Source organism: Crocuta crocuta, unplaced genomic scaffold (genome assembly GCF_008692635.1).
Source record: "Crocuta crocuta isolate KB4526 unplaced genomic scaffold, BGI_CrCroc_1.0 scaffold44, whole genome shotgun sequence".
NCBI lineage: Eukaryota > Metazoa > Chordata > Mammalia > Carnivora > Hyaenidae > Crocuta > Crocuta crocuta.
Genome location: NW_027530179.1, coordinates 1,780,293 through 1,805,260, shown reverse-complemented (window position 1 = coordinate 1,805,260; position 24,968 = coordinate 1,780,293). Strand labels below are relative to the sequence as shown.

Here is a 24,968-nt window from a genome sequence, read left to right as displayed (position 1 = left end):
CCCTCTCTCCCTGACCCTCCCCTGCTCACACTGTCTCTCTCTCTGAAATAAATTTAAAAAAAAAAAAAAACATTAAAAAAAATTAAATCCTGAGGTCCTTCTGGGGGAAGGGGAGGGAGAATGTTTCCAAATAAATATTAAGAGAGAGCTTTTCTGCATCAATGAAGATTAAGAGGTTCCAACAAGAAAGTTTCCACTACCCTCTACACAATGGAGAAAGATCAAGTGTCAGGAAAATAATGGCTGCCTCAAACTACCAGATATCCATCAGGGCAAATTCCTTCTAAATTAGTACCAGTAACGAGAAGAATAAAAGCAGAATTTTTTTCCAAAAATTGATTGGAGTTCCTGTCTCCTTAGAACCTTGAAACATACCCCAAGATCCACTTCCCCTCCACCACAAAATTTAACTATTTGGATCAAAAGTATCTCTCTCCCTTGAAGTCCCGTACTCTCCCCCAGGACCGCCTCCAGTTAAACAATGCTCAACACAAATTTTTAGCTTGTGAGAATCTATTCATCGTTTCTTTCATCTGAGACCCACAAAAAAAGAGCTAGTATGGGAGCACCTGATTGGCTCAGTCGGTTGAGCATCTGACTTCGGCTGAGGTCAAGATCTTGCGGTTTGTGAGTTCGAGCGCCACATCAGGCTCTGTGCTGACAGCTCGGAGCCTGGAGCCTGCTTCAGATTCTGTGTCTCCCCCTCTTTCTGCCCCTCCCCTGCTTACACTCTGTCTCTCTCTCAAAAATAAACATTAGGAAAAACAAGAGCTAGCAGGTTGATTTTTCTTGGTAAGACCCTTAACTGCAGGTTGGACTGTGAAGAAAAAGAATCGCCTGCTTTAATAATGATAAATTCCCGACTATCTACCCCCGTTTGCTTCTGGCTTTCTTTCCTCTTCTCTTGGTATTTCTGTTTGCAAAATCAGCCCAGCCACACTCTTCTGAGCATTGCAGATGTATTAGATTGAGGGAAGAAAGCCCATCACCGTCGTGTGGAACCCAAGTTCCAGTTGTCAAGCACATGGGGACAAATCTTGTTCCCATCTCCTTGACACTAAGGACTGACTCAAGAGGTCGCAAAAGTGGCTCTGCGCTATATTTCTCCACGTTCCATTATACCTAGTTTCTCAGTGCAAAAGCACTTCTAGATGGAATGGATACAGTGTTCTGGAAGTTTGAAAGATGCATAAGTAACCTAAATGGCAGGTTATTACACTTTGGTAAAGGAGAGAAATCAGAGAACATAAGAGGAGATCTGGCCAGAGAGTGGTGCTGGGGACACTCACTACCATGCTGTGCTATGTATGGGCTCTGAGTCTGGTCCCTACCTGTGCAGGGAGGGCAGGCATTTGGCCAGGCATCCAGCTCAGGGTGACTTTGCAGGACAAGCACAGTCAGCGGTGAATAGTGGTGTGTGTGTGTGTGTGTGTGTGTGTGTGTGTGTGTGTGTGTGTGCGTGCACGCGAGCACATGCACATGTGTGTGGGTCCAAGCATGCAGCTTGTCTTCTATAGCTTCACTTCTCTCCCCAGGATGAATACCTCTCGGGGACACATCAGTCCCTGACTACTGAATTACCAGAGGTCCCCCAAGAGGCACACAAAACTCACTTCCAAATCCCACTGTACCCACACTCTTCACCACTCATTAAGTAGACTTTCCAGTTCTCTGTTTCTTTGGAATAACTGGTCAAATTTCTAACTGAAGCAAAGCTCAGGGCTCTTTAACTGCATCATACTAAGTAACCCACTTTAGACAATGGGGCTCTAAAAATGGACCTTTTGATTACCTCATGTTACAGGGGGCAATTCTGGCTCCTACACACGGAGTTACCAAACAATGGTGTCTCAGCACCTCCCCTGGGCTGAACACTAGAAATGAGATTTGTGCAGAATGAGGCGTTATGAATGCACTGGACAAATATTTTGTGGAGACCTACTATGTGTATGAGGTACCACACCACTGGCTGAAAACAGAGCCTTGTGAACTCCATTCCAGCCCCATGGAGTCCACCTTCTAAAGGAAGATGGACAGAACAACTAATTACATCAGGAATTACTTGATTCCAATGGAGATTTCTGCTAAGGAGAAACAGAGTCCTGTGAGGGGGAGGTTAGCATGTGCTTCCTAGCTCAGGGATGTGAGAGAAGTGTTTGGAGTTGTTCCGAAGGACAGAAAAGCAGAATTTAATTCTGGGCAGTGGGAAGGGAAGGCGGGTTAGGCAGAGGGAGCCTCACAGCAAAGTTCTGAAGCCTGGGTGGCTCAGTCAGTTAAGCGTCCGACTCTTGGTTTTGGCTCAGGTCATGATCTCATGGTTTGTGGGAACGAGCCCTCTATCAGGCTCCAAGTAAGAATTCATTTGAAGGCAGGATTACTCCTAAAACAAGTTTGAAAACCACCGCACTTGAGGGACCTCTAACATCTCCTCCAATTCCAAAGTTAAGAGCAAAACCCATCTGAGCTATGAAGCTGGAGAACCTGTCCCGTGGACTCCTCATCATCACAACAAAACCTTCCTGAGGGGAAGAAGTGGCAATATCCCTTTCTCCTCAGGGACACAGGTGGCACCCGAGAAGTTATTTTCCTGAAGACTTGTAGTTGCCTGAAGGCTGGTGATGTAAAACTAGAGCTTTTCCCACGAGGCCGGTGGCAGGCAGCCCTCTGGTTTTTAAGAAAATTAAAATGATGTGAAAATCCTCCCCAAAGATAAGTCTGGGGGTGAGGTGATAGGCATTGTGGAAGGATGCGGATTAATAAAAAAAGCTTCCCAGGTAATTCTGATGCTGTGCTGGGCGACTGGGTAGCTCAGTCAGCTGGGTGACTCTTGATTGGAGCTCAGGTCATGATCCCAGGGTCATGGGATCGAACCCGAAGCCAGGCTCCATGCTGAGTGTGGAGCCTGCTTGAGATTCTCTCTCTCTCTCTCTCTCTCTCTCTCTCTCTCCCTCTCCCTCTCTCTCCCCTCTCTCTGCCTCTCCCTTGCCCCCTCCCTATTAAAATGAATCTACTATATAGGTATTCTCAGCCTGTTGGAGGACAAGGCCTGAATAAGAAAGAATATGTGCGCCAAGATTTAGAAAACAGAAGACATGCTTCTGTCCAGGTTCTGCCTTATGATCAGTTGGACCCTGCCTTATGTGAGTGTCAAATTAGGTATGTCGTACTAGATCCTATTCAACTCTAACCTTCAAAGTGTCTGTGACTATGGGTCAAGTTCCACCTCCTCCACAAAGGCTTTACAATTACTCCTATGTCTAGGATTCCAAGCAGATGAGCAAACTCTTCATCACATTTCCTGTTTCTATTCTTCATGTCAGTGCCTAATTACATCTTGCTGGTAATGTTTGTTGATGGCCTCATAAGTGCATGTATTTATCTTTCCATAATGATTACAAGCAGCTCAAGGCCAGGGACAACCACACAGATTGCATTTCCTTCCTTGCTCAACCACTTCAATAATGACGACCATGGAAATCATAAACAAAGCAACCTCTGAGCCGGGGGTCAGTGAGCTGAATCCCACATGCTACTTATTCTTGTAAATAGGATTTATTGGGATGCAGCCATTCATTTATGTATTGCCTATAGCAGCTTTCACAGGACAACAGCAGAGCCAGAGGGTTGCAAAAGAGACCAGATGGCCCACAAACTTAAAAATATTTACTATCTGGCCCTTTACCGGAAAAAAAGCCAACTAATACCTGCTCTGTGAAGTCAAAAGAAATGTCAAAAAATGGAGGGACCAGGAACCCATTCATAGAAACCCCCAGACCTCCTCTAGAGTCTAGTCTAGTCTCAATCAGGATTGAGTTCTTGGCTTCCTTTATTGACATACACTAAATCTGATCCTTTTATCCCCTGATTAAAACTCAATAGCTTCGAGGGGCGCCCGGTGGCTCTGTCAGTTAAGCATCCAACTCTTGGTTTCCACTCAGATCATGATCATACAGTTCGTGAGATTGAGCCCCACATCAGGCTCCCCACTGATAGTGCAGGGCCTATTTGGGACTCTCCCTCTCTCTCTCTGCCCCTTCTCTCCTCATGCTTGCTCTCTCTCTCTCAGAAATATATAAACTTTAAAAAAAAACCTCAATGGCTGAGGATGAAATGCAAAATCTTTCACAGAGATAGGACTTCCTCTGCAATATCATTCCTGCCCTCCTCTTCCTAGCTTAAATCGGGTTTCACATCGTCCCCTCCCCTTTTTTCCTATAGGATGACCATAATTTTGTAGTGGCACATTCATCAAGTTTAGTGCGCCTTCCCATCTGGACCATAGGCTCCATGAAGACAAGGTTAGAGTCTGTTTTACTTACTGATGCTCATCCAAGCCCTCAAGGCCAGTACCCGATTCATGACATACCCGACACGTGTCTATGGACTCAGTGAGTGGATGTGCGGACCATATATGTTAAGAAGCAACAAATCACAGTGTGATGGTAGAAGCAGTTGCTGGAGCACAGGTATGAGAGCAAGTGTGAGAAAACCAAACGGCCCCCCCAATGTAACCATCAAAATCCAAAGCGGTCTGGCAGCCTTCAGTGGAGGGACAGTCTGTTGCACCTCCAAAGACACGAAGGGCCCATCGCCATTTTAACAGAACCATACCGGGTTTACAGGAATTATGCTCGGCATGGCGCTTATGATGACAACCAGATGTAATAAAGGATTTAAAACATCCCTCCCCATTTTATTAAAAAAAAAAAAGGCACTAATTTGAGTCTTAGACTTGTCGGAAGTATAATGAGATGATTCTCCAGAAGTTGTTTATGTTCCATCCTGGTTTAAACTTCAGTTCTTTGGAAATTTTTATTTACCCGGGAGGCTGATTTCACCGGCAAAAATGGATAAATAACCAAATGTCAGTGTACCAACCCTCACTGTACAGGACACGGGATGCTGTAAATGCTTATGGAGCAGCCCAGGACAAAGCAAATTGCAAACAAGGGAAGAGGCAGCTCCAACGTGACCGGCTGTAAAGGCCCCCAGGTTGCCACGCTCACCTTGGTGGCCCTTGGTGGCCCACATCACAGTGGCCCTACTGTCACTTCTTCTCTAGGGCACTGGGATGGGACTGAGGACCAGAAGCACCCAGATGTGCAAACATGCGTCGGATCGCTGATGCCTACTGATCCTCAACGATTCTCATCCCGTGACCTCATCCTTCAAACAAATGGGAAAGAAAATCCCCTGCGGTTTACCGGGACAATGCCTTTATGCCATTCTTGCTCTGTATCAAATTCCAAAAACTTTTCATGGAAAGCGAGTAAGCCCAAGGCGGTGAGAAACTTCTGTCTGTTCGTAATGGGCAAGCAGAAAGACTGCTTCTGAGTTTACTACAGAAAATGTCTAATGGCTCACAAAACGATTACTTTACGAGGGATCTCAGTGACTGTGATATTCTAACAAAGATCAGGCAAGCAAGTTATTCCTGAGATGGTGACCATAAAACACGCCGACTGGCATCACAAGGCAAAAGCCAGGCAGAGCTAGGCAGGCCCCGAATTTCTGACCATTTTATTATGAGGGTCACATTAAATTTACAGGAACGAGACGCCGCTGGGAGTCCTCCAGATTTGAAGGGGAAAATGAACGGTATGAAGAGGAAAACTCCAAGGATAAAGCTTCCCCGAAACACTGCACTGTTCCCAGGTAGGTTACATAAATCTGGTCAGCTCTTGCATTTCCTATTATCTCCCCTGCCTTAAAAAGGCCTTCTGTTGCTAGGGCAAAAGCAGGGACGACTGTTAAGGCCGGTGAATATAAAGAACCCCAAGGCTAGAATGTGCTGACTCCGGGGTTGGAAGAAGGCGAGCTCAGGGCACACTGGGAAAAGGAAAAACACAGGCACGACTTAACCCAGATGCCGTCTTGCCTGAAACCTGCAATGCAGAGGCGTGCCCGCACCCGGCCCCGAGTCCTTGGACCACACACTTCATCTCCTTCCAGTCCAGGCCAGTGGCTGTTCCCCGGGGGGCCAAGACCCCCGCCCACGTGGGGAAGCCGCAGTTTGAACAAGGCGGTGGTAAAGGTTCAGGGGGAAACACGCTTCCCTGCTCCCTAAGTGTTTACAGAATCCTCCTATAAACCAAGGCAGCACGAACACCACCAGCCAGGGCAGCAGCTCCAGCAAGAGAGCATAAACAACACCTATTTTCACCTGGCAGGTGCTCAGCAGGCTCCGCTCCACCAGGTCCTAGCTGTAGGATACTGGCGAGGGACCCAACCTGTGTCTCCATGTCCTCATCAGCATAATGGAGAGAACAGTTAATACCTACTCTCCTAAGGCTGTTTGCAGAACTCATGGTTAATACAGACAAAGCAGATGGAATATTGAGACACAAGCCCCCCATATATTTTCGTTATTTTCATGAACACTCCCTTCTACATATCATATTACTATAGTGTAGCTTCATTCCCTTGGGATTAGAGGGTCTCCTAAAACATCCCAATTAAAATGCAAATGTCCAAGTCCTGAGAAGTGTATCAAAGATGCCAGATTACAGGGGCGCCTGGGTGGCTCAGTCGGTGAAGCATCCAGACTCTGGATTTCGGCTCAAGTCACGATCTCAAGGTTCATGAGTTTGAGACCCACCTTGGACTCCACACTGACAGCACGGAGCCTGCTTGGGATTCTCTCTCTCCCTCTCTCTGACCCTGCCCTGCTCATGCTCTCTCTTTATCGCTCTCTCAAAATAAATAAATAAAACTTAACAAAAAATTTTTTTTAATTTTTAAAAAGATGCCAAATTTTTAAAAGCTGTAATCCTAAAACATCCCCTACTAGCCTTGGAACATTCTAGAAAACAAAAACAAAAACAAAGAAAAACAAAATACAGACAGCTTGGTGATGAGTTAAAAGACAACAAGGGCCAATACTTCGGACACTTCAAAAAAGGTTTAACAGGTAAACAATATACCTGTTTGTGAGAAATGAGAAATGAGAAAACACAAGAGAGGAGAAAGGATTTACTCTCAATAAAATGCACTTTTAGACAAATGGAGCAGCAGAATTTCAGTAAGCACGTTCCAGAGTGAGTTTCCCTGACGAGGTCCCATAGGATGCTAATGATCTTGGGTCTGAAACTTGGGTAAACAATGTCCCCCCACTCCCCCGTTGCCTGCTTTTTTTTTTTTATAGCCCACAAGCTAAAAACGATTTTTACATTTTAAATAGTTGCAAGGGTGGGGGTGGAGGATGAGAATCAACAGAAGAATAAAATTTTGTGACACATGAAAATTTGAAATTCAAATTTCAGTGTTCACAAATCAAGTTTTATTGGAACACAGCCACGCCCTTTGTTTTAGGTACTGCCCAGAGCTGCTTTCAAAGCACAAAAGCAGACTTGACCACGTGCCCCTCAAAGCCAAAAAACACTATCTAGCTCTTTACAGATAAAGTGTACCAGCCCCTGGACTAAAAGTTTAGGAAATACTCCTGATGGCAGCTCTCCCAGAGGCACAATTAATATTAGCTGTTACGGCTCTGGGAGCCTCAGTAAGAAGGGCTGGAGAAAATCGTGACTTTGCTGAATCTGGCATTTCCTAAACTTATCTGGCCACACAATCCTATACTCGTTCGTGCAAGATGTACAAACACGCCGCAGAACACACAGATGAGGTGTCCACCACCCCGAAGCGCTGCTTAAGACCAGAAAAGCCAGCAAACCCGACGTTAGAAAGAGCAAGTATAAAATTCAAAGTGATCGGAACAGTTGATTGAGCCTTGTCTGTAATGAGATCCATTTGTGACCATTACAACAAAACCAATGACAAAAAAAAAAGATACTCTCAGACACACAAAAGACAAAGCAGAGGGAAGATTCACCTAAGTTTTCATTATTAAATTTAATATTAAAAGTAGAACATAAAAATGTGTGCCATACACAGCTAACCAAAGTTTATAAACAAAAACATAAAGAATTAACGCACATGAGGTTAGCATAAATTCCGCTCAATCCTTGCAACAGAAAATGACAAGAGTAATTACAAAGGTAATTATCACATGGATAAACTTATGACATCCTAGCAATTACCGAAATGTTAAGTGTGGGCAACCAAGAACCCTTACACATCTATACTAAAGTGGCATAAATAAATTAAAATGATAAACTCCAATGTTGGCAGCCTTGTGGCATAGAAAGCACATTTATAGTTCCTGGTGGCAATTTAAATTAATTCGGTCTTTCTAAAGGCAATCTGGCAGTATGCAGCTAGAGCCACAAAACTGTTCATTCATTTCCCTTGACCCAGCAATCCACTTTGGGGAAGACGCCCCAAATATACTTCACTTTTGGGACCAACCCAAAAGGAAAAAAAGAGCAGTTGGTCTGTACAGAGACAACTTCATTAGTGCTGCTCGCTTGCGGGATAATGCCAATAACCCAAGTGTCCAAACGCAGCAGGGTGGCTCAATGCATCGCCAACCGGAGGAGAGGCGGCTATTCAAAAATGGCAGGAGGGAAGGCTTGAACTGTATGAATCACGGGCACCTCAAACTTATTAACACACATCCAAACTTTGGGTTCCCCACGCCTACCCCACCCCTCCCCCAGCTTTCCTCTTCAAAGTGATCAGACCACCAAAGACTCCATTCAGGAACCCGGGAATCCACCCTGACGCCTGAGTGAAAGCTGCCATGCTTTCCTTCAGCTCCTGCCCCCTCACATCTCACAGTCGGTAAACACCTCCAAAATCTTTAAAATGTATCAAGTAATCCTCATCTTCACTGCCACCACCCCCGAACCATTGTCTTTCCCCGGAACTAACTGCAAAAGAAACCAACTGGCCCTCCTGTATTATCTCCATGTCCCCTTTCTAAGCCTCACTCCACAGAACAGCCAGAATGATCTTTAAAAGAAATCTCTTCAAGGGTCGGTTGGGTGGCTCAGTTGGTCAAGCAACTGACTTCGGCTCAGGGCATGATCTCGTGGTTCATGAGCTGGAACCTGGTGTCGGGCTCCGTGCTCTCAGCTCAGAGCCTAGAGCCTGCTTTGGCTGCTGGGTCTCCCTCTCTCTCTGCCCCTCCCCCGCTCATGTTCTGTCCCTGTCTCTCTCTCTCAAAAATAAACATTAAAAATATTTTTGAAGAAATCTCATTAAAACCACATTATAATCTTGCTTACAACTGTATGTCCAGTGACATCCTGGCACGTTCACATCTTTAAAGGACTTATCTAATCCGGCCCCTGCCTGCCTCTTCAACCTCAGTCCACACTCCCTTCGCCCTTACTCGCTGGGCACCAACCACAATGGCCTTCTGCCTACTCTGAGCATGCAGACTCCTTCCTACCCCTGGACCTTTCTACACGCTCTTCCTTCTCACTAGCATCCTCTTCCTTGGGCTCTTTCAGAATACCTCCCTTCCTGTCTTCCCCGATATACTATGAAGTCTAAAAGGGAAGGACCATGAAAGGCCTTTTACTGTCATACCCAAAGTATAGCAATGCCTGACATTTTGCAGTGCAATTTAGCAGCGCACATAAATATTTATTAAATGAAGGAAAATATATCTCTGTAAGACGAAATAGCTACATAAGGGAGGGCAGAATACAAGCAAGTACGTACACATTAATTTTAACTATACGTAAATGTGTGTATAATGTCAAAGAATAAAAACAAATTGGGAAGAGAAATCCATATCCACTAGGTTCTTCAAATCTGCCAATTTGCTTAAGGTTAAAATGTTCTTTGTTAATAACTCAAATACCCATCAGTTGTAGCTCAAAGGGTTGAGATGTAGCTCGAGTCCCAGCTATCCTCTAACCTGTCGAATGAATGAACAGTCAGTTTAGGGCGAGATCCTTCTGGAGTTCATTCAACAATCATTTATTCCTTAACTACTATGTCTCAGGGCACTCCGCCAAAAACACAAAGATGAATAGTACACTCTATGTTGTCTTTGAGAAGCTAAAATGGAGCAATGGCATTGGCCCTGAGCATTCCAAATGAGAGAAGCACACCCAAACCTTGTCCCATTTGGCATTTTTCTTGGACCAGAAACACAAGGTTTAAACTGAAGAGGAGAGAGGGGCATGGACTCCTAGAAGTAAAAGAAGAGCAAGAAGTGAATGATAACCAATTAAATTATTCTGCAAACCTGTTACCATTTTGGCCTTTGAGTCTTTTTCTCCTTCCCCCGACCCGTCTCTCTTAATCCTGGTGAGGCTGACCTGGCCACACCTAGGATGAAATCAAATAATGGTCTTCTCTCAAGAGTTCTTTGGGAAACCAAAATTGTTCAACCTCTTTCCCAAAAGCAATGATTAAACCTCTTCTCATCTTTAGCCTTTCTTTAGTCTACGCAGCATCTACAATCTAGGAAGAGACACGATCAAAAGCCCGCTTAGGAGAATGCTAAAAGTGAGTGTGATAAACCACACACAAACACATGACTTATGGGACTATGCAGATCACGGAGTTCAACCAGTTTCTAAGAGATCTGAAAAGCTAACCGAAGTAAATACTACCAGCAGATGATGCAAGCCCGTGCACTAATCCTACACAAATAACCGGGCCAGCAGCAAAGAAAACCCTACTGGCTCCTCAAGTTCTCCGGATAAGTGAGTGAAAACTACTTGCTAAGCAGAACCCATGTCATACCGTTACTCACTAAGCAAATATTTTTCAAAAGGACCCAAGGAGCAGGAAGGCAAAGCAACCATTCCCTATTTATAACATTTCAATTTGCAAGAGTATCTTTCCATCCTGACCATGGCACCATTGCCCGTCAGAGTCACCCCATAGAAAAAGGCTTGCCAGGGACTCCACGCCCTCTGCTTTCAGTCCCCCACCCCCCCTCCGCACACACACAGGTTGGTCTCACTGTATAATCGGCTGTTCTGGCTAACCTTCCAAGCGCCATCACAGGGCAGAACGGCTTGCCAGGGAGAAAGGGAATGTTCGACTCTCTGGTAAAATCACTCCCTTAACAAGAAACAAAATGCCAATAAATGAAGGTTACTTGTTCCCTCCCCACAACTTGGCCGAGAAAGCAGTGTGTACAAAGCCACAATGACCTAGATCTGAATCCTCTCTCTGCCACTTGGCAATTGCTTGACGCTAAGTTCACGCACACCTCAGTCCCCTTATCTATAAAATGGGGCTAATGCTACTACATCACGGACTTGTAAGATATACTGAGATCATTTGTAGAAGGTATTCAACACAATGTCAATGGCAATGTCAATAAATAGGAGCTTAGTAATATCAACATCAATGATTAATAGGAACAACATTAATATTCCTCCCCTCTGGGCTCTCAGCACATTTGATTCCAGGACTCCTGGAACTCACCCGTCTCCTGCCTCCTAAATCCATTACACTCAGGTTCCTTCTCCCAGCACAGATCTGCATTCAGCTCCAAGCAGATGACCCACCAAGCTGTTCTGGTAGCAAGTGGGCAAATGGAAAATGATATAAAGATTAGGGAATGAGCCTTGGCTGTGATGTAGCTTATGAAGCCCCCTTCTCTGTTTCTGTTTTGTTCTTTACTTTGCAACAAAGCCTTAGACATAATTCCCAAATCTTCTAAATTTTGTTTAGAAGAGAGAGACAGAGTATGAACAGGGGAGACACAGAATCCAAAGCAGGCTCCAGGCTCTGAGCTGTCAGCACAGAGCCCAACGTGGGGCTCGGACTCACAAACCGTGAGACCATGAACTGAGCCGAAGTTGGATGCTTAGAGCTGACTGAGCCACCCAGACGCTCCCGTAATTGCCAAATCTTCTAAGGAAGAGTTGGGGCCCTGACTACCCACCTACACCCGGCCCACTCTCACCCTGCCTGAGCTCCCTTGGAGCAGACTTGCCCTCCACTGCAAACATCGGCCTCTACAAAGGCCAGGCTGCTGACATGTGAAAAAGAAAAAAAATCCAGATAGCCAGAATCCAGGGAGAATGGACCATTCCTGGAGGACTCTCCACCCCTCAAGAAGAGTGAGGTCAACAGCCTAAATATCCGTGAAACCACAGTTTTGAATCAACGCCAGAGTATCAAGGAGCCCCACCTCTCTGTGGCCCCAAAGTCAGCGCGCATTCACGGACATCTGCTATGTTCCTCCCCAGTTATAACCTCTGCCTGCTCCTCTCCCCTGGACTCAGGCTGGAAATGGGAGGGGGTAGGAAAGCCAGGGGTCAGCAGAGAAGCCAATTTAGGATCCCTGTTTATTTTTTGGTATTTGACAAANGTTCCTAAAGAATCAAAGCTCAACAGCTGCTACCCCAGTAGCAACAAAGCTCAGTGTCCTGGGCCAAACAGGGATCAGATTTGGAGGAACAAGTCGGCTCCCATTAAGGCTTCTGTTTTCATTCCATCAAACACACATATACGTGCCCGACGGTCCAGACTGAATCTGCTTCATATGGTCATCAGGCACATGCCCAACGGTGATGACATATCTTGGGATCCTCCTGTCACAGAGCAGAAGCATCTGAGTTTTCCAGGAAGCTGCAAGTGACCTGGCCTCAGCAGAATTTGCCAGGCCTGTTTGGGGGGGAAGAAGGCCAATGGCGTTTAGTGCTTACTGGAAAACAGACATTGCCATTTATGCGGTGATAAGTCACTCAGTTCACACTGGCTCCCAAATAGTCTTGTGATCGCTCTGATCATTTCCTAGCATCTATCAATCAATCAGGTTTACCCAAGCTTTATACTTTATAAAAGGCCAGTGGAGTACAAAACCAAACTACCTCTTGTCAAAGGAGTCACCAAAGACACTTTACCCCTCATTCCCACAGATGGACTCAAAGGTACAGCTGAAGTGTAAGAGGTCCCCACGTTCTGATCTACAACGCAGACAGGAGACAGACCACCTGTTAGAGAGCCCTTAGGCCACACGTACCTGCCTCAACCCAGTAAGGCATACCTGGAGAAAGGCACCTTCCTCAACCTGTCGTGGGAAACAGAGCATTAACAGTTTGGACCACATCCAGCTTGGTTAGCCTTTGTGCAAACTTGGCCACGCTAAAACCCGTGATTGGGCCAGTTGGTGATCTCTGCCTATTTGGTCTCAGGTTTTTCCCTCCACTTAAGGTAGCATACATTCCACGACAAGGAATTGTTTTCCGGCTGATCTGGTTTGCCTGTGTATTTTATTTGCACTGGGTTTTTGTCTGCTTGTTTTGCACTGGACCTGAGGCCGATTCAGCCATATGCCTTTGGAAACAGTTCAGATTGAGAAAGCTTGATCCTATACATATACTGTACATTTTGACCAGAGGGATGGGAGACTCATGAGGTAAGTCAGAGATCCTGCATTCCAGCACAAGTCTGCCCTCCTTATTCTTCCCATTAGAGGTCACTTTCCCTAGCAATGCTAATGTGGGGCTATTCTGAGACCTGGGAAGGTTTTTCTTCTGCTGGCTTTCAAACTAAACAAGCCAACATCACCGTAAGTAGTCTCAAGATTTTAACATCAACCACATGCTGTGTATTACTTTGAGTACATTCATCCATGGATTTCATATCAGCATGTGAAATGCCACCAGCACTACTGACAGCTATGTACATTTTACATACCACCGAAACTGTGCCTGCGGGGCCAAGATCCAAATCCTAATTCATCTCTGGGTTCCCACTGCCTCGTACAGTGCCCCTCTCAGAGCTGGTGCTCAGTGTAGGTTTGCTCACATGGGAAGGACATCAACTTCCCTAACCTAGGCTCTTCCCTCCAGCTTTCCCTCCCCACTTTCCTACTCTGTGATCTGGAAGTTATATTACAGAAAGGAGAACATCTTTCGGACACAACATCAGCTCTGATTCAGAGTTCTACTTGAACTTGCCATCAAGTGCATCAGGACGTCAGCCCCCACCAGACCATGCCAGGCATGCCTAGCCAAATAGCCAAAGTCAAGTGCCAAGAAGCTAGATAATTAACTTCAATAAGCGGAGGGCAGGAGGTGACCCAAAGCTAGACATCCAGTCTCAATGATCCTGACACGAATACTTGGTACTTTCTAGGCTGGCACACGGCCAAACAGAATGGACGCCCCTCTATCTGGAATTGTCATACATACAGAAGAGCAGTCTCCAAAACTTCAGACCTCATTTCCTTATACGTTACGGTTCCCTTCTCTTCTGACTGCCTTCCTGCCAACATTCTATCTGTTCAGTCAAAGCAAGCTCCCTGCGGGCAGAAGACACCTGTGAGTGTGTCCGTACTGGGTGAGCCCTTGTAGGGCATTCCTTAACACTGGCACAAACTTCAAGGCCTCACTTCTCTCCAGACTTTTGGCCTGGAGCACAGAACATTTCAGCTTTCAGTCTGTGGTTTACTTGCCAGTATCATGCAGACACCTCGACCCATCAGAAACAGACATGCAAGGAACAGGAACACTTTCTTCCACAAGCGCTCCTGTAATTCTCATTAATATTCTGCAACAAACCAAACCAGCAGTATCAACTCTCCTCCACTGAGCTTTCTCTGTTGCTACATTTCGCTGAGCCTTCTCTGTTTCATCGTCTGGCAATTTGGAGTTGTAAAATGGGTAATGTGGCACAGGAGTGAGCGAGCACTTGCCAAGGAATGAGGCGCTCCCGGGTCCCGGCCCGAGGGCCATCACTACAGAGCTGTGTGGCCCAGGACAAACCAATGAAGTTTTTGCAGCCTACGTTTTCTCATCTGTAAAACGAGGATAACACCATCTGCTTCACAGAGATGCTGGGAGCAAATGAGATATGGTACATAAAGCACCGGACATAGTCATTTTTATATATATGATACTATATGTTCTGTGGGTATCATAAGTTTTTTAAAAGCTTATTAAGGCCATATGAAAATTTGCATACAGTTAGCAGGTCACTGCAAGGAAAACAGTGTCAAAAATGATGACAATCATAATTACTGTCATAAAAAGGAAGATATTGGAAAAACGAGGGTAACTGAAAGCTGTAATAAACAGAATATTTTATTGAGTTTACTCTTTTTTAATCTAACGGCACTATGTGGGTAGGGCACTAATTTCCCCACCTCCCCCAGATCTGAGCACCTGCCATGGTTAGCTGGGCTCCAGTGCCTGGTGTCTACCATTTTCACATGGCTAAGAACCCCAAAGGGATAAATAATCCTTATACCAAGATCATGACATCATTATTTTATACATTAGCAATGCCTATCCCAAGGATTGGGGCTGGCAGAGTGGGGAAGGGCAAAAAATAAAAAACCTCACCTGGTTGGGTGTTAGAGCAAAATCCCCAGTGACCCCGGTACATCCTCCTGGTCACCCTCAGAACAACGGGGTCAACCCCAAGCCATTTCATGGACTGAAATTAGCTGCCGGGAAAATAAGGACTCTTGTTTGAGTTAACGACCTGAGCTAGCCTCTAAGGCCCACTATAAATCTCATTTTTTTAAAAAAAGACAGCTACTTTTAAATTCTCAGGTCTTTCACTGCAAATCCAGTGCAGTGGATTTTTTAGAGAAACGGAGTTTAATGATTTCAGAAAAGACACTTGGTTCTTTCTCAGTTGCTTAAAGCAATGGAGACACTTTTATTACATGGAGACCCTCCTTTAAACACATATCTCATGCTCAAATGTACAATGAATGAAATATCACACAGACTTAAGATTTAACCTAGGTGTGGGCTGTGTGGGGCATGTAATAATCAGATACTGTGTGGGGCATGTAATAATCAGATATGTCTGAGAGACGGACAGGCATGTGGAGGGTAGAGCAGTATGGAAGGAGGAAATTCAAGGATTGATCTAACTCCACTGATGTTAGGGTCAGCGTTCCCATGGACCCAGATGGGTTTCTCTCCACCCCAACACTGTCAACCCAGGTCCATTGCTGGAAGAGACCTACCCCCCCATTATGCTCAGCATCTCTCCCACTTGTTTCAAGGATACAGATCTTGACTTTGCCATTACTATAAATGGGCAGGAAAGACTTTTGAAAGGACACTGGGACTTGCCTCATTATAAATGCTAACGGCACCAAACTTTTCTTTAGCCTCTCTTTTCCCCTTAAAACCCACGCTCACACAGGGAACCAGAGCGTCTGTAGGATGAATTCCCAGGCCATAGCAACTGCAATGCCCGGGGATCTAAGAGATCTTGGCTAACCAGCCATTAAGCCCTTTTGGGGAAGGAGACAGCAAGCCTGCCTTTTCCTTACACAGCCCTGCCATGAAAATAGGCTCTTGTCTTTTGTTTTTGTTTGGGTTTCAGCTAAGAATCTCTGTTCTCCCTGCAGAGACAAAAAAGGCATGGGAAGCTTATGATGGCTCAAGGGTTTGATCTCAAATTTTCTTCCCCCTAATCGGCCCCTCCCTTGTAACATTTGGAAAGGGAAGGGGACCTGGGGGAAGTTGAGGATAAGTTTTGGGTCAAGGGTGGGTTTCAGGCTTTGACCAAATAGGTGAGGGAGGGTTAGGTACAGGGCACGCCCTGGAGCTTTATGCAGCTCGGCTGAAGAACGAACCTGTTCCAGTATGCAGGGTCACCTGCCTGACCACAGGTAAGCGAGGCGGAGGAAGAGATGGGAGAAATTGTCTTCCTTTCTGTAGATCTTTCCCCCTCCCCCCACTCAAGCGCCAGCGCGCTGGCTGGCTGGGNGTCGCCGCGAGCCCCCGGCGCCCCGCACCGCAGCCCCGGGCCCACGCCACGCGGAGGGCGCAGCGGCCGGTGCCCGTGCGGGTGTGTGGACCGGGTGGGGTCCCGAGGGGCCCGAGGACTGGGGAAAGCCCTGAAATGCGCAGGAAGCCGGGTGGCCACCTCTAGCGCCTCCTCCAGCGCAGCCAGACTGCGAGCAAAACAGTTCGCCGTCATGCCGGAGTCCCGGCTGAACCCGGTGGCTCCCCGAGAAGACCCGGGTACCTCGCTNAACTGGGCCAACCCCGCGCCCCCAGCAGTTCCCGGCCCGGGGACCCGCCCGGCTCCCAGAGCGCGGCGCCCTCGGCTCTGGCGCGGCCGCCGCCCCCGGCCCCCCAGCGCGCTCACCAAGAGAAGGGAGCCTGCGATCATTGTAGCTCTAGCAACGCGGCTGCAGGAGGCGAGGGCGGTGCTGCTGTTCGCGGAGGTCCCCATGGCTGAGCCCGGGGCTCCCAGAGGCGCCCGGGGCGCGTGGCCCCCTGGCAGCTGGAGTCGGCGGCTGCTTCTGCCCAGCGCCGCATCCACCGCCGCCTCCCGGGCCGGGAGCCCATCTACCTCCAACACCCCATGTGCACTGCGGCAGCCGGGCAGCCGGACAGAGGAGGGAGGCGGCGACGGAGGCTCCGGGGACGCTCAGCACCTGCCCAGCCGCGCGGCCGCCCGGGCGTGGAGAGGCAGCGGCGGCTGCAGCCCGCGCCTCCCCGTGCTCTCCTCCGACANTGCAGCAGAGAACCAGGGAGGAGGGCTGGGCGCGAGAGAGCAAAGGAACAACTTCCCATAGCGAAGCCTCCGGCCACTGCCAACCACCCTCCACCGCTGCCTAGACCGGCCGGTGAGGGACTGAGTTGGGCGACCGCCGGGCGCGGGGACACACGTGGTGGCGCCGAAGGGGCGGGGGATCGGCCCTTTGTGATGTCACCCGGGAGGAGGCCGGGCTCTTTGTGCGATCCGGCATGGAAAGGCGTTCCAGGTCGAGCGGAGAGAGAGAGGGTGCCCCTTGGCGTTGGCTGAAGAAATTGCAGCTGCTTATTGACCCAAGGAAACCGCAGGGAAGGTGTGCCCCCCCTGACCCGTATTTACTTATTTTTTCTACGACGATTCTAAGTAAATTATTTCTGCGACAAGCGCCGATCTGTTGTTTCTGACGCAGTGATTAAAGACAACCAAGCACCCTAGAACATTTAGATCAACTGCGTGCCAAAAAATGTACCGGTGAGCTGGTTCTCGCACCTGGCTTGCGTTTTCGAATCACCTAGAAAACACATGTATGCATGGCTGATCCCACCCCAGAGATTCTGATTTAATCGAAAATGGGGTGTGGCCCGAGCATCGGGATTTTTAAAGGTTCTCCAGGTGATTTTACTATGGAGCGAACTCTGAAAACCTCGGGGCTGATGAATACAGTTAAGAAAATCCGGACTAAGGGTTCCAAACTCAGAGTCTACAGCGTTGGGTCCGTAGGTGGTCATTGTGAGGCCTTGGAAATCCTTGAAATGTGTGGGCAGGTGCATCCTCCTAAATAAAGGATCCAGTGTTTTGAATCGGATTATCACAGAGATGAAAAACATTTCTTCCCCCCCCAAAAAAGTGTTAACATTTTTTAGTTGAGTTTCAAATGCCATTGTGGGCGGGTAGAAAGGAAGTTAGCACACTGCTTCAGAAGTGGGAACAACCGGAACATTATCTTGGATAGTTAACATCTACATTTCTGAATGTGAGATAGGACCTGCCATCCCTTTCTTTGTTTCACCGGGAGCCGTCTATCTCTGGACTGTGACCACCATGTCTGGTACAGTGGTGTTCGTTATCTAGGTACTGATTGCTCTTAGGATACTGTATTGAACCTGCCACTTTCACTGTGTGGTCCTCACTCATTTGTGAGCCCTGTAGTGCCGTGCTTATTCCAGCTTTCCTTGACCCCCTTCTAGTTCAAGGTAAACACCCTTTCTCAGTCAGCTGCTTCAAGGCTCACTACCCAGGACTCCTGAAGATAACCTACTAAGACAGAGGTGTGAGCTTTTCATTTTTTGATTGACATATTTGTGCTTTTGGCCATTGTTCTGTGCACACTTGGAAGATGATAAAAATATATATATATGAGGATTCTTTCCAGTCTCTTATTTGACACATCTGTCAGTAAAAAGGATTATCCAGGGGTGCCTGGGTGGCTCAGTCCATTGGGAGTTCAATCCCTGCATGGGGCTCTGAGCTGACAGCCCAGAGCCCAGAGCCTGCTTCAGATTCTGTGTCTCCCTCTCTCTGCCCCTCCCCTGCTCATGTTCTGTCTTTCTCTCAAAAATAAATAAACATAAAAAAAATTTTAAGGAAAGGATTATCCATAAATATTACAGGGGGAAAAAAGCCATAATATATAACCTCTGGTGAAATTCAAAGAAGTTGTAGAAAATATTACCACTAAACATGTAGTTTGAAGGAGAGGGTAATGTTTGGACTTAAATGTCTCTAGCGCTTTCCAGAAGTTCAAAAGAGTGAGGGTTATTTATTGTGTCTCCATATATAACAGTTTCCTATTTCTTTAAAAATTCAAAGGACTGGTCAATATCATGTTTTTTAAAAAAAGAAGTTACATAGGTGTGAAAAAAATGGGGGTGGGTGGGCGGAGAGTGAAAGCCCTTGTTTGTTAGCTAGTTCATTTAACTCCTCCCACCAAACCTATCTTTCTCAAAGTCGGATCTGATTGATTTTCTCCATGAACTTGGGCACATTTCAGGTCTAGATTTTCTGTGACTATGCAGGTGTAAGGAGTCTTGTCTTAACTATCTCTCTTCTTAAAAGAAGTTTGAATTGTGCTTCCATCACTTCCAAATTTTATCATTTCCTGGTGTGGTATTGATCACATCAAGTTGAAATCAAATATCCACTTTGAGGGATGAAAAGTTCACTCAATCCTGTTTACTACTAACATTTAAATAAATGTCCCTCTATATGAGTCATAAATGGATTATGGATAATTTGAATCTAAATGGGGTGTGAAACTTTATCACTTTGAATTAAAATACATAAGTGATCTTATTTCGCTTCGTAAGACAACTATTGATTAACTGATTGCCACATTGTCAGTATGGCTACTTAGACGTGTTTATTTTCTGGGAAAGGATGGAAGTATTAGCTTTGTCATATCTTTGCCACAATATCACTCTCCAACTCCCACCTCCTTATATACATCCCAGCTTTGGGCTTTTGAAAAATTTCTGCCAGTGCTACACATTTCTCCTAGGCGTCCAGTTTCAAAATCATTGTTGATTCCTTTCCCTCCATTAGTGCATTTCCAGCCAATCTGCTTTTTCTATCCTCCTATTTTTTCCATTTTCTTTGTCTTTCTAGTTAAATCCTGAGTATATATTTGGACATTGGAGAAATCACCAAAATTACCATCTTGCCTGGAGTTTTGCCTTATCCTGCGCCCTTGGGGCAGTTCTAATAAAATTTCAACTTTCAAAAACGTGAGCTGCCCAACAATGCAAGCACCCAATTTTTATAAAGAAAATAGAAGTGGTCCACATCCTGAGTAGTGACAGCTTTATGGCCAATATCCTGAGCTGATCCTTGTAAAGGAATGGCAGGAATTGACGGGAATAGGTGTGAGCACACGGAAAGTACAAGAGTCCACTAAAGTCAAGCTCGAAGGGAAGAAGAGCAAGAAACTTGTGAAGCAACAGCAAGATTGTTTCATTGCAGCATGTATAGAGTATCTATTAGGTGTCCTGGGTACCACAAAACAATACTAAGTGATCCTGCCTTCGAGGAGTCTCGGGGAGAGGAAATAATAGTATAGCTGGTGTGGGTGGTAAAAAATTGCTCTTGTAACCCCACTACAGATGCACACCTATTTCGGGTGTCATGCGGCTGCTCAGGATAAAAGTCGACCTTTGCCAGCCTCCAGTGCTTCTAGGCATGCACGTGTCTCACATTTCAGCCCAGCAGAATTGTCACGTGTGTCTTCTGAAAAACATTCCCATTGGCTAGCACGTAGTTATCCACCACCCATCCCCATTCAAACTTTACTAAAACCTGCTATTTCTATCTCAGTCAATTCAGATCTGATTCTGTATCAAAATTTTCCCCCTTGCTCCTCCTCTATCCCTTCTGCCTCTTGCCTAGATGATTACGCAAACCCCATGATTGCCTCTCTGCCTCTAGTTTTGCCTGGACCTCTTCTTCGGCAATAAATCTTCTCTTCACACCCTAAGGAAAATGAGCTTTTTAGAACCCAAATCCGATCAGGCCCTTCTCTCACCAAAAGCCCCACAAAGAACCCCCGTTATGCTCAATTTGAAGTTCAAAGTCCTAATAAAGCCATTCATATTCTGCTTATGATTCAACCACCACCACTGCTACCGGATTGAGTAAACAAGCACAAATATAGCACATAGAGCCTTTACATCCTGTATTTCCCATGTGCAATGCTACCAGTCCCTACAAATCCCAAGGTCTGTGTACTAATCCCTTTAGACCACTGTGTTTCTGACTACCTTGTGCTTTGTTAGGTGGTGTTTTCTTTTCATTCCCCTGCCTCTGCTTTTGAATTCCAGTGAATCTACCCTTTAAGACCAACCTCAAGCAGTACTTCATCTAAGAAGCCTTCTGTAATGTCCTCTCTTCACCTTCTCTGCCTTCTTTTGAAAGATTTAGTTATTCCTTTCTCCCGTTTTTTCCCAGGCGGCTCTGGTATAGAACGTATGACATTATACTATAGTTAGCTTACCTCTCTGTGTCCCCAGCCAGATTTTGAGCTCTTTGGGGCCAAAGTCTATATCTTAATCATCTTCACATCTCTAAAGTCAAGATTCAAGTTATTTACCTGCCTCAGTAAATATGTGTTGAGTGACACACACTTGGAGAAATTTGACAAGCAGCAGAATAGTTAACATACCAGATTGTACATTCTTTTTTTCCAAGCCTTAATTTAAACATCCTGAGTCATATTATGCAACAACAGGTTTAATCTTGCATATTACTCAAGTGCCATATCCCACACATGGGTTAAACATTTTGTCCACAGGTCTGTTTCCTACAAAAATTCATTTACGAACTAGCTGTGCTTTGGCCTAAGAAGAAATATCAGCCATTCAGCAACAGATTGCCAGATTAAGTGCATGAGCATGAGTTTGATCAAGTCTCCATGGTGACATTCTACAAAGAAGGCACTCTTGGATAAGATCGAATGGGAATAGAATTGCAAAGCAGGCACAGTTCCAGAAGCTTCCTTCTCTCTCAGAAAACAGGAGAGAGATGATTTGAAAAATAAAATAGACAGTCCTTTGAAGGGACGACACCTTTGTCTCACTCCCAAGAGCAGGGAGGTGACTAAATTAGTTCCTTTCCTCAAAGGAGAGAATCTGTAGCATAGGGGATAGTGGGGTTCGCCTTGAATTGCCCATCATCGATGCACATTAGGGTTTTACCCTGGTAATGTTTTCATTTTGCCATAAGCTTTTTCACTCAGGGCCCTAAATAATTTTTCACTTCATGTGAGAGTTGATGAGAAAGCTTAATAATTTTATATTTAAGACTTAATTGTCATACAGATGTGTTTATAAATACATCATTGTATAATTTTATATACTAATATCATGTATGATATGTTTCTAAAATACACTTATATTTGTATGTCTCACATTTAATAGTTTAATCTAAAGAGTTGGTTTGAGGAGTGACCAGATATGGGATACAATCTCTGTTATACCACTTACTAATTGGGTGGGTATGAGAAAGTCCCTTAATCTTTTTGAGCTTCTCCATTTGGAAGACATGAGAACCATCTCACAGTGGTGATACGAGGAATAAACGGAATAAATTATGTAAAATTCCCAGCACAGTGCCTATCCTTTCGTTTGTACTCAATAAATCAACTCCCCTTCTCCAGTTCCCTTTTGAGAGGATAATCTTTTTAAACTACTCTAATCACAGAAAGGCTGGACAGTGTAATATTTCTTCCTAGACACATTAGAATTTGGGGCTGGGACAAATAGAAAAATTGCTTACTCTGTTGGGATGCGAAGTGGTGTCAGGAAAGGTGTAACAGGCAATCTGGTTTCCGGTCTTAGCTCTGGCGTTAGCCGGCCGTGTGAATTTGGACAAGTCACTGCACTCCTCTGTATCTGTCTGAGTCTGTTTAAGCTTCCTGGTATGCGACATGATAAATATGAACTAAGTAATCGTGTATGGTTCTTTCTACTGCTGGGATTCTAGTAGTAGGCTCATGTTGTATACTTTCTCTTGGCCAAGCGGGGGTTCAAGTTCTTTAAAATCAGAAGGCAGAGAAGACAGAAGTATTGGGGGAGGAGGAAGTCGAAGCGGATGCTAGGAGGGGTGGGAGATGCGCGGAGGCCAGTTAGCTTCTAGTCAGGAGTTGCTCTTCCCTTTTGGCATTTATCAAGTCGTTGGCTTCTCCCCTTTCCTCACTTGCTTTCGCTGATGGATCTTTCATCCGCTCAGGGACTAAGTTGTTACGGTGGGCATACTCTGGCCTGGTCCTCACTGCTCGGTGGCTCTCAGGCTTTCTTTTACGTCTATGTGCCTCAAATCTTCTCTTTCCCACCTTGACCCCTTTGCCCTCATCAGATCTCCCTGATGATCACAGTTTTTGTGTTTTTTTTTAAATTTTTTAATTTTTTAATTTATTTCTGAGAGAGAGAGACAGCATGAGCAAGGGAGGGTCAGAGAGAGAGGGAGACACAGAATCCGAAACAGGCTCCAGACTGCAGCACAGAGCCCGACACGGGGCTCGAACCCATGAACCCTGAGATCATGACCTGAGCCGAAGTCGGACACCTAACCGACTGAGCCACCCAGGCGCCCCGCTGATGATCACAGTTTTGGAATGTGAGCTTCCTCTGCTCCCTTGTTCACAAGCCTGAGTCATTCTCTAACCTCCCCTTCTTTTCTTTCTTTACTTCCACTTCAGTGCTTGAAGCGCCTGTCCTCGGCTAGGCGGATGCTTCCTTTTATGATCTTGACTTCACTGCTTCTGTCTCTAAAATCACAACCCCTTCTCCGCCTGCCTCTCAAAAATCTCTCTTTTCTGGTTTACCCATCCCTATAATATCCAGGGACCTTCATCCTTAAATATGTAAATAAATAAGTAAATAAACATATAAACAAAATAAAGAAAACTCTTACACTTCTCCACTTGTTTCCTAAATAAACCAACACCTCTTTTTGCGATTGCTGTCTTTTTCATTTTGTTTTTGTTTTCTTAATGGCATCCACAGCCCTGGGTTCCCAAAGTATCTCTGAGTCCTCTTTTTCTTTGCCTTCTCTCTCCCACCTCCTACCCCTTGCATCTACTTTGCTGCTAAGACGTGTACTTTAGCAAAGTCTCTTGTGTCTTTGTATGTCTTTCCATTTCTCTTTACAAACAATCTAATTGAAGTTGTTAATATCTTTGCTTAGCTGAATTAATTAGTTTGATGACTGGGCTACTGATCTTAAGCTCACCCCCCCCAACACTCTTACACACCGGGGCCAAATTCGGCTTCCTAAATCACAGGTTTGATTATTCCTCATATCTGCTGAAGAACACTCAATGGCTCCCCAGTGATTGAAAAATTAAGTATACAATTTTTGTTTTGACCTTCAAGGTCTCTACAGTATGCCTTCCTCCTCCTTTTCCACACCATCCTCTAGCTATAGAGAGTAAAACTTTTCATCGTTCCTAGCAGACACCGTGCATTTTCCTAAGTGATTTTGTGTCGTCCATTTTCTCTGCCAGCAGCCTCTACCGATTGAAACCATCAGTCAAGACTCATCTTAACATTTCACCTCTCTTATTTAATTCCATTCAATTCAGCGAACATTTACTGGGGACTGTGTTCAATGCATTAGGCTAGGCAATGGTAAGTCATACAATGCTGAATAAAGGAATAAAGGTGACTTCTGCCTTCAGGGGCTGGCAATATTATTGAGAGACAAGATAGTGGAAACATACAAATGGCCTTCAGATTTTCACACTCTGCCCTAAATGCCTAGCTTAGAGCCTGGCACCCAGATTATGTGATGCATGGTTGCTGAATGACTAAATAATTAAGTGTTCTATGAGATGCGAACAGAGTGCAGTAGTAGAGCATAGGAAGCAAAGATTCATTTCAACCGGGAGCGCATCTGGGAAGACCTAAAGAAAGAGTTAGATTTACAGGAGAGGGAGGCCCTGCAGTGTAGAGGTGAAGATCATTGGCCCCACACTAAGTTAGACTCGATGCCGGTGTTCTGAAGTCCACTTGCTTGTCAAAGGGAGCCAAGGGAGTCAAAGGGAAACAAAATTCCCACCTTGTCTCTGGGCCAGCCCTCTCTCCAGAGTCCTTTCCAGCATCTGTTCTCTTCTTGGCTTCCCTGCCCTTCCCCAAACCTTC

At 45.7% G+C, this 24,968-nt stretch overlaps 1 protein-coding gene across 1 annotated transcript in view; it reads right to left on the bottom strand.

Moving 5' to 3' along the window:
- TNFRSF21 (TNF receptor superfamily member 21) overlaps positions 1-17,443 on the bottom strand; it is a 65,446-nt gene extending 48,003 nt beyond the window's left edge. Inside the window, exon 1 of the mRNA XM_077764828.1 lies at positions 16,945-17,443. Coding sequence (XP_077620954.1) covers positions 16,945-17,031 — 87 coding nt within the window. The 5' untranslated portion in view covers positions 17,032-17,443. The remainder of the gene's footprint in view (positions 1-16,944) is intronic.
- Between the last annotated feature and the right edge of the window lie 7,525 nt (positions 17,444-24,968).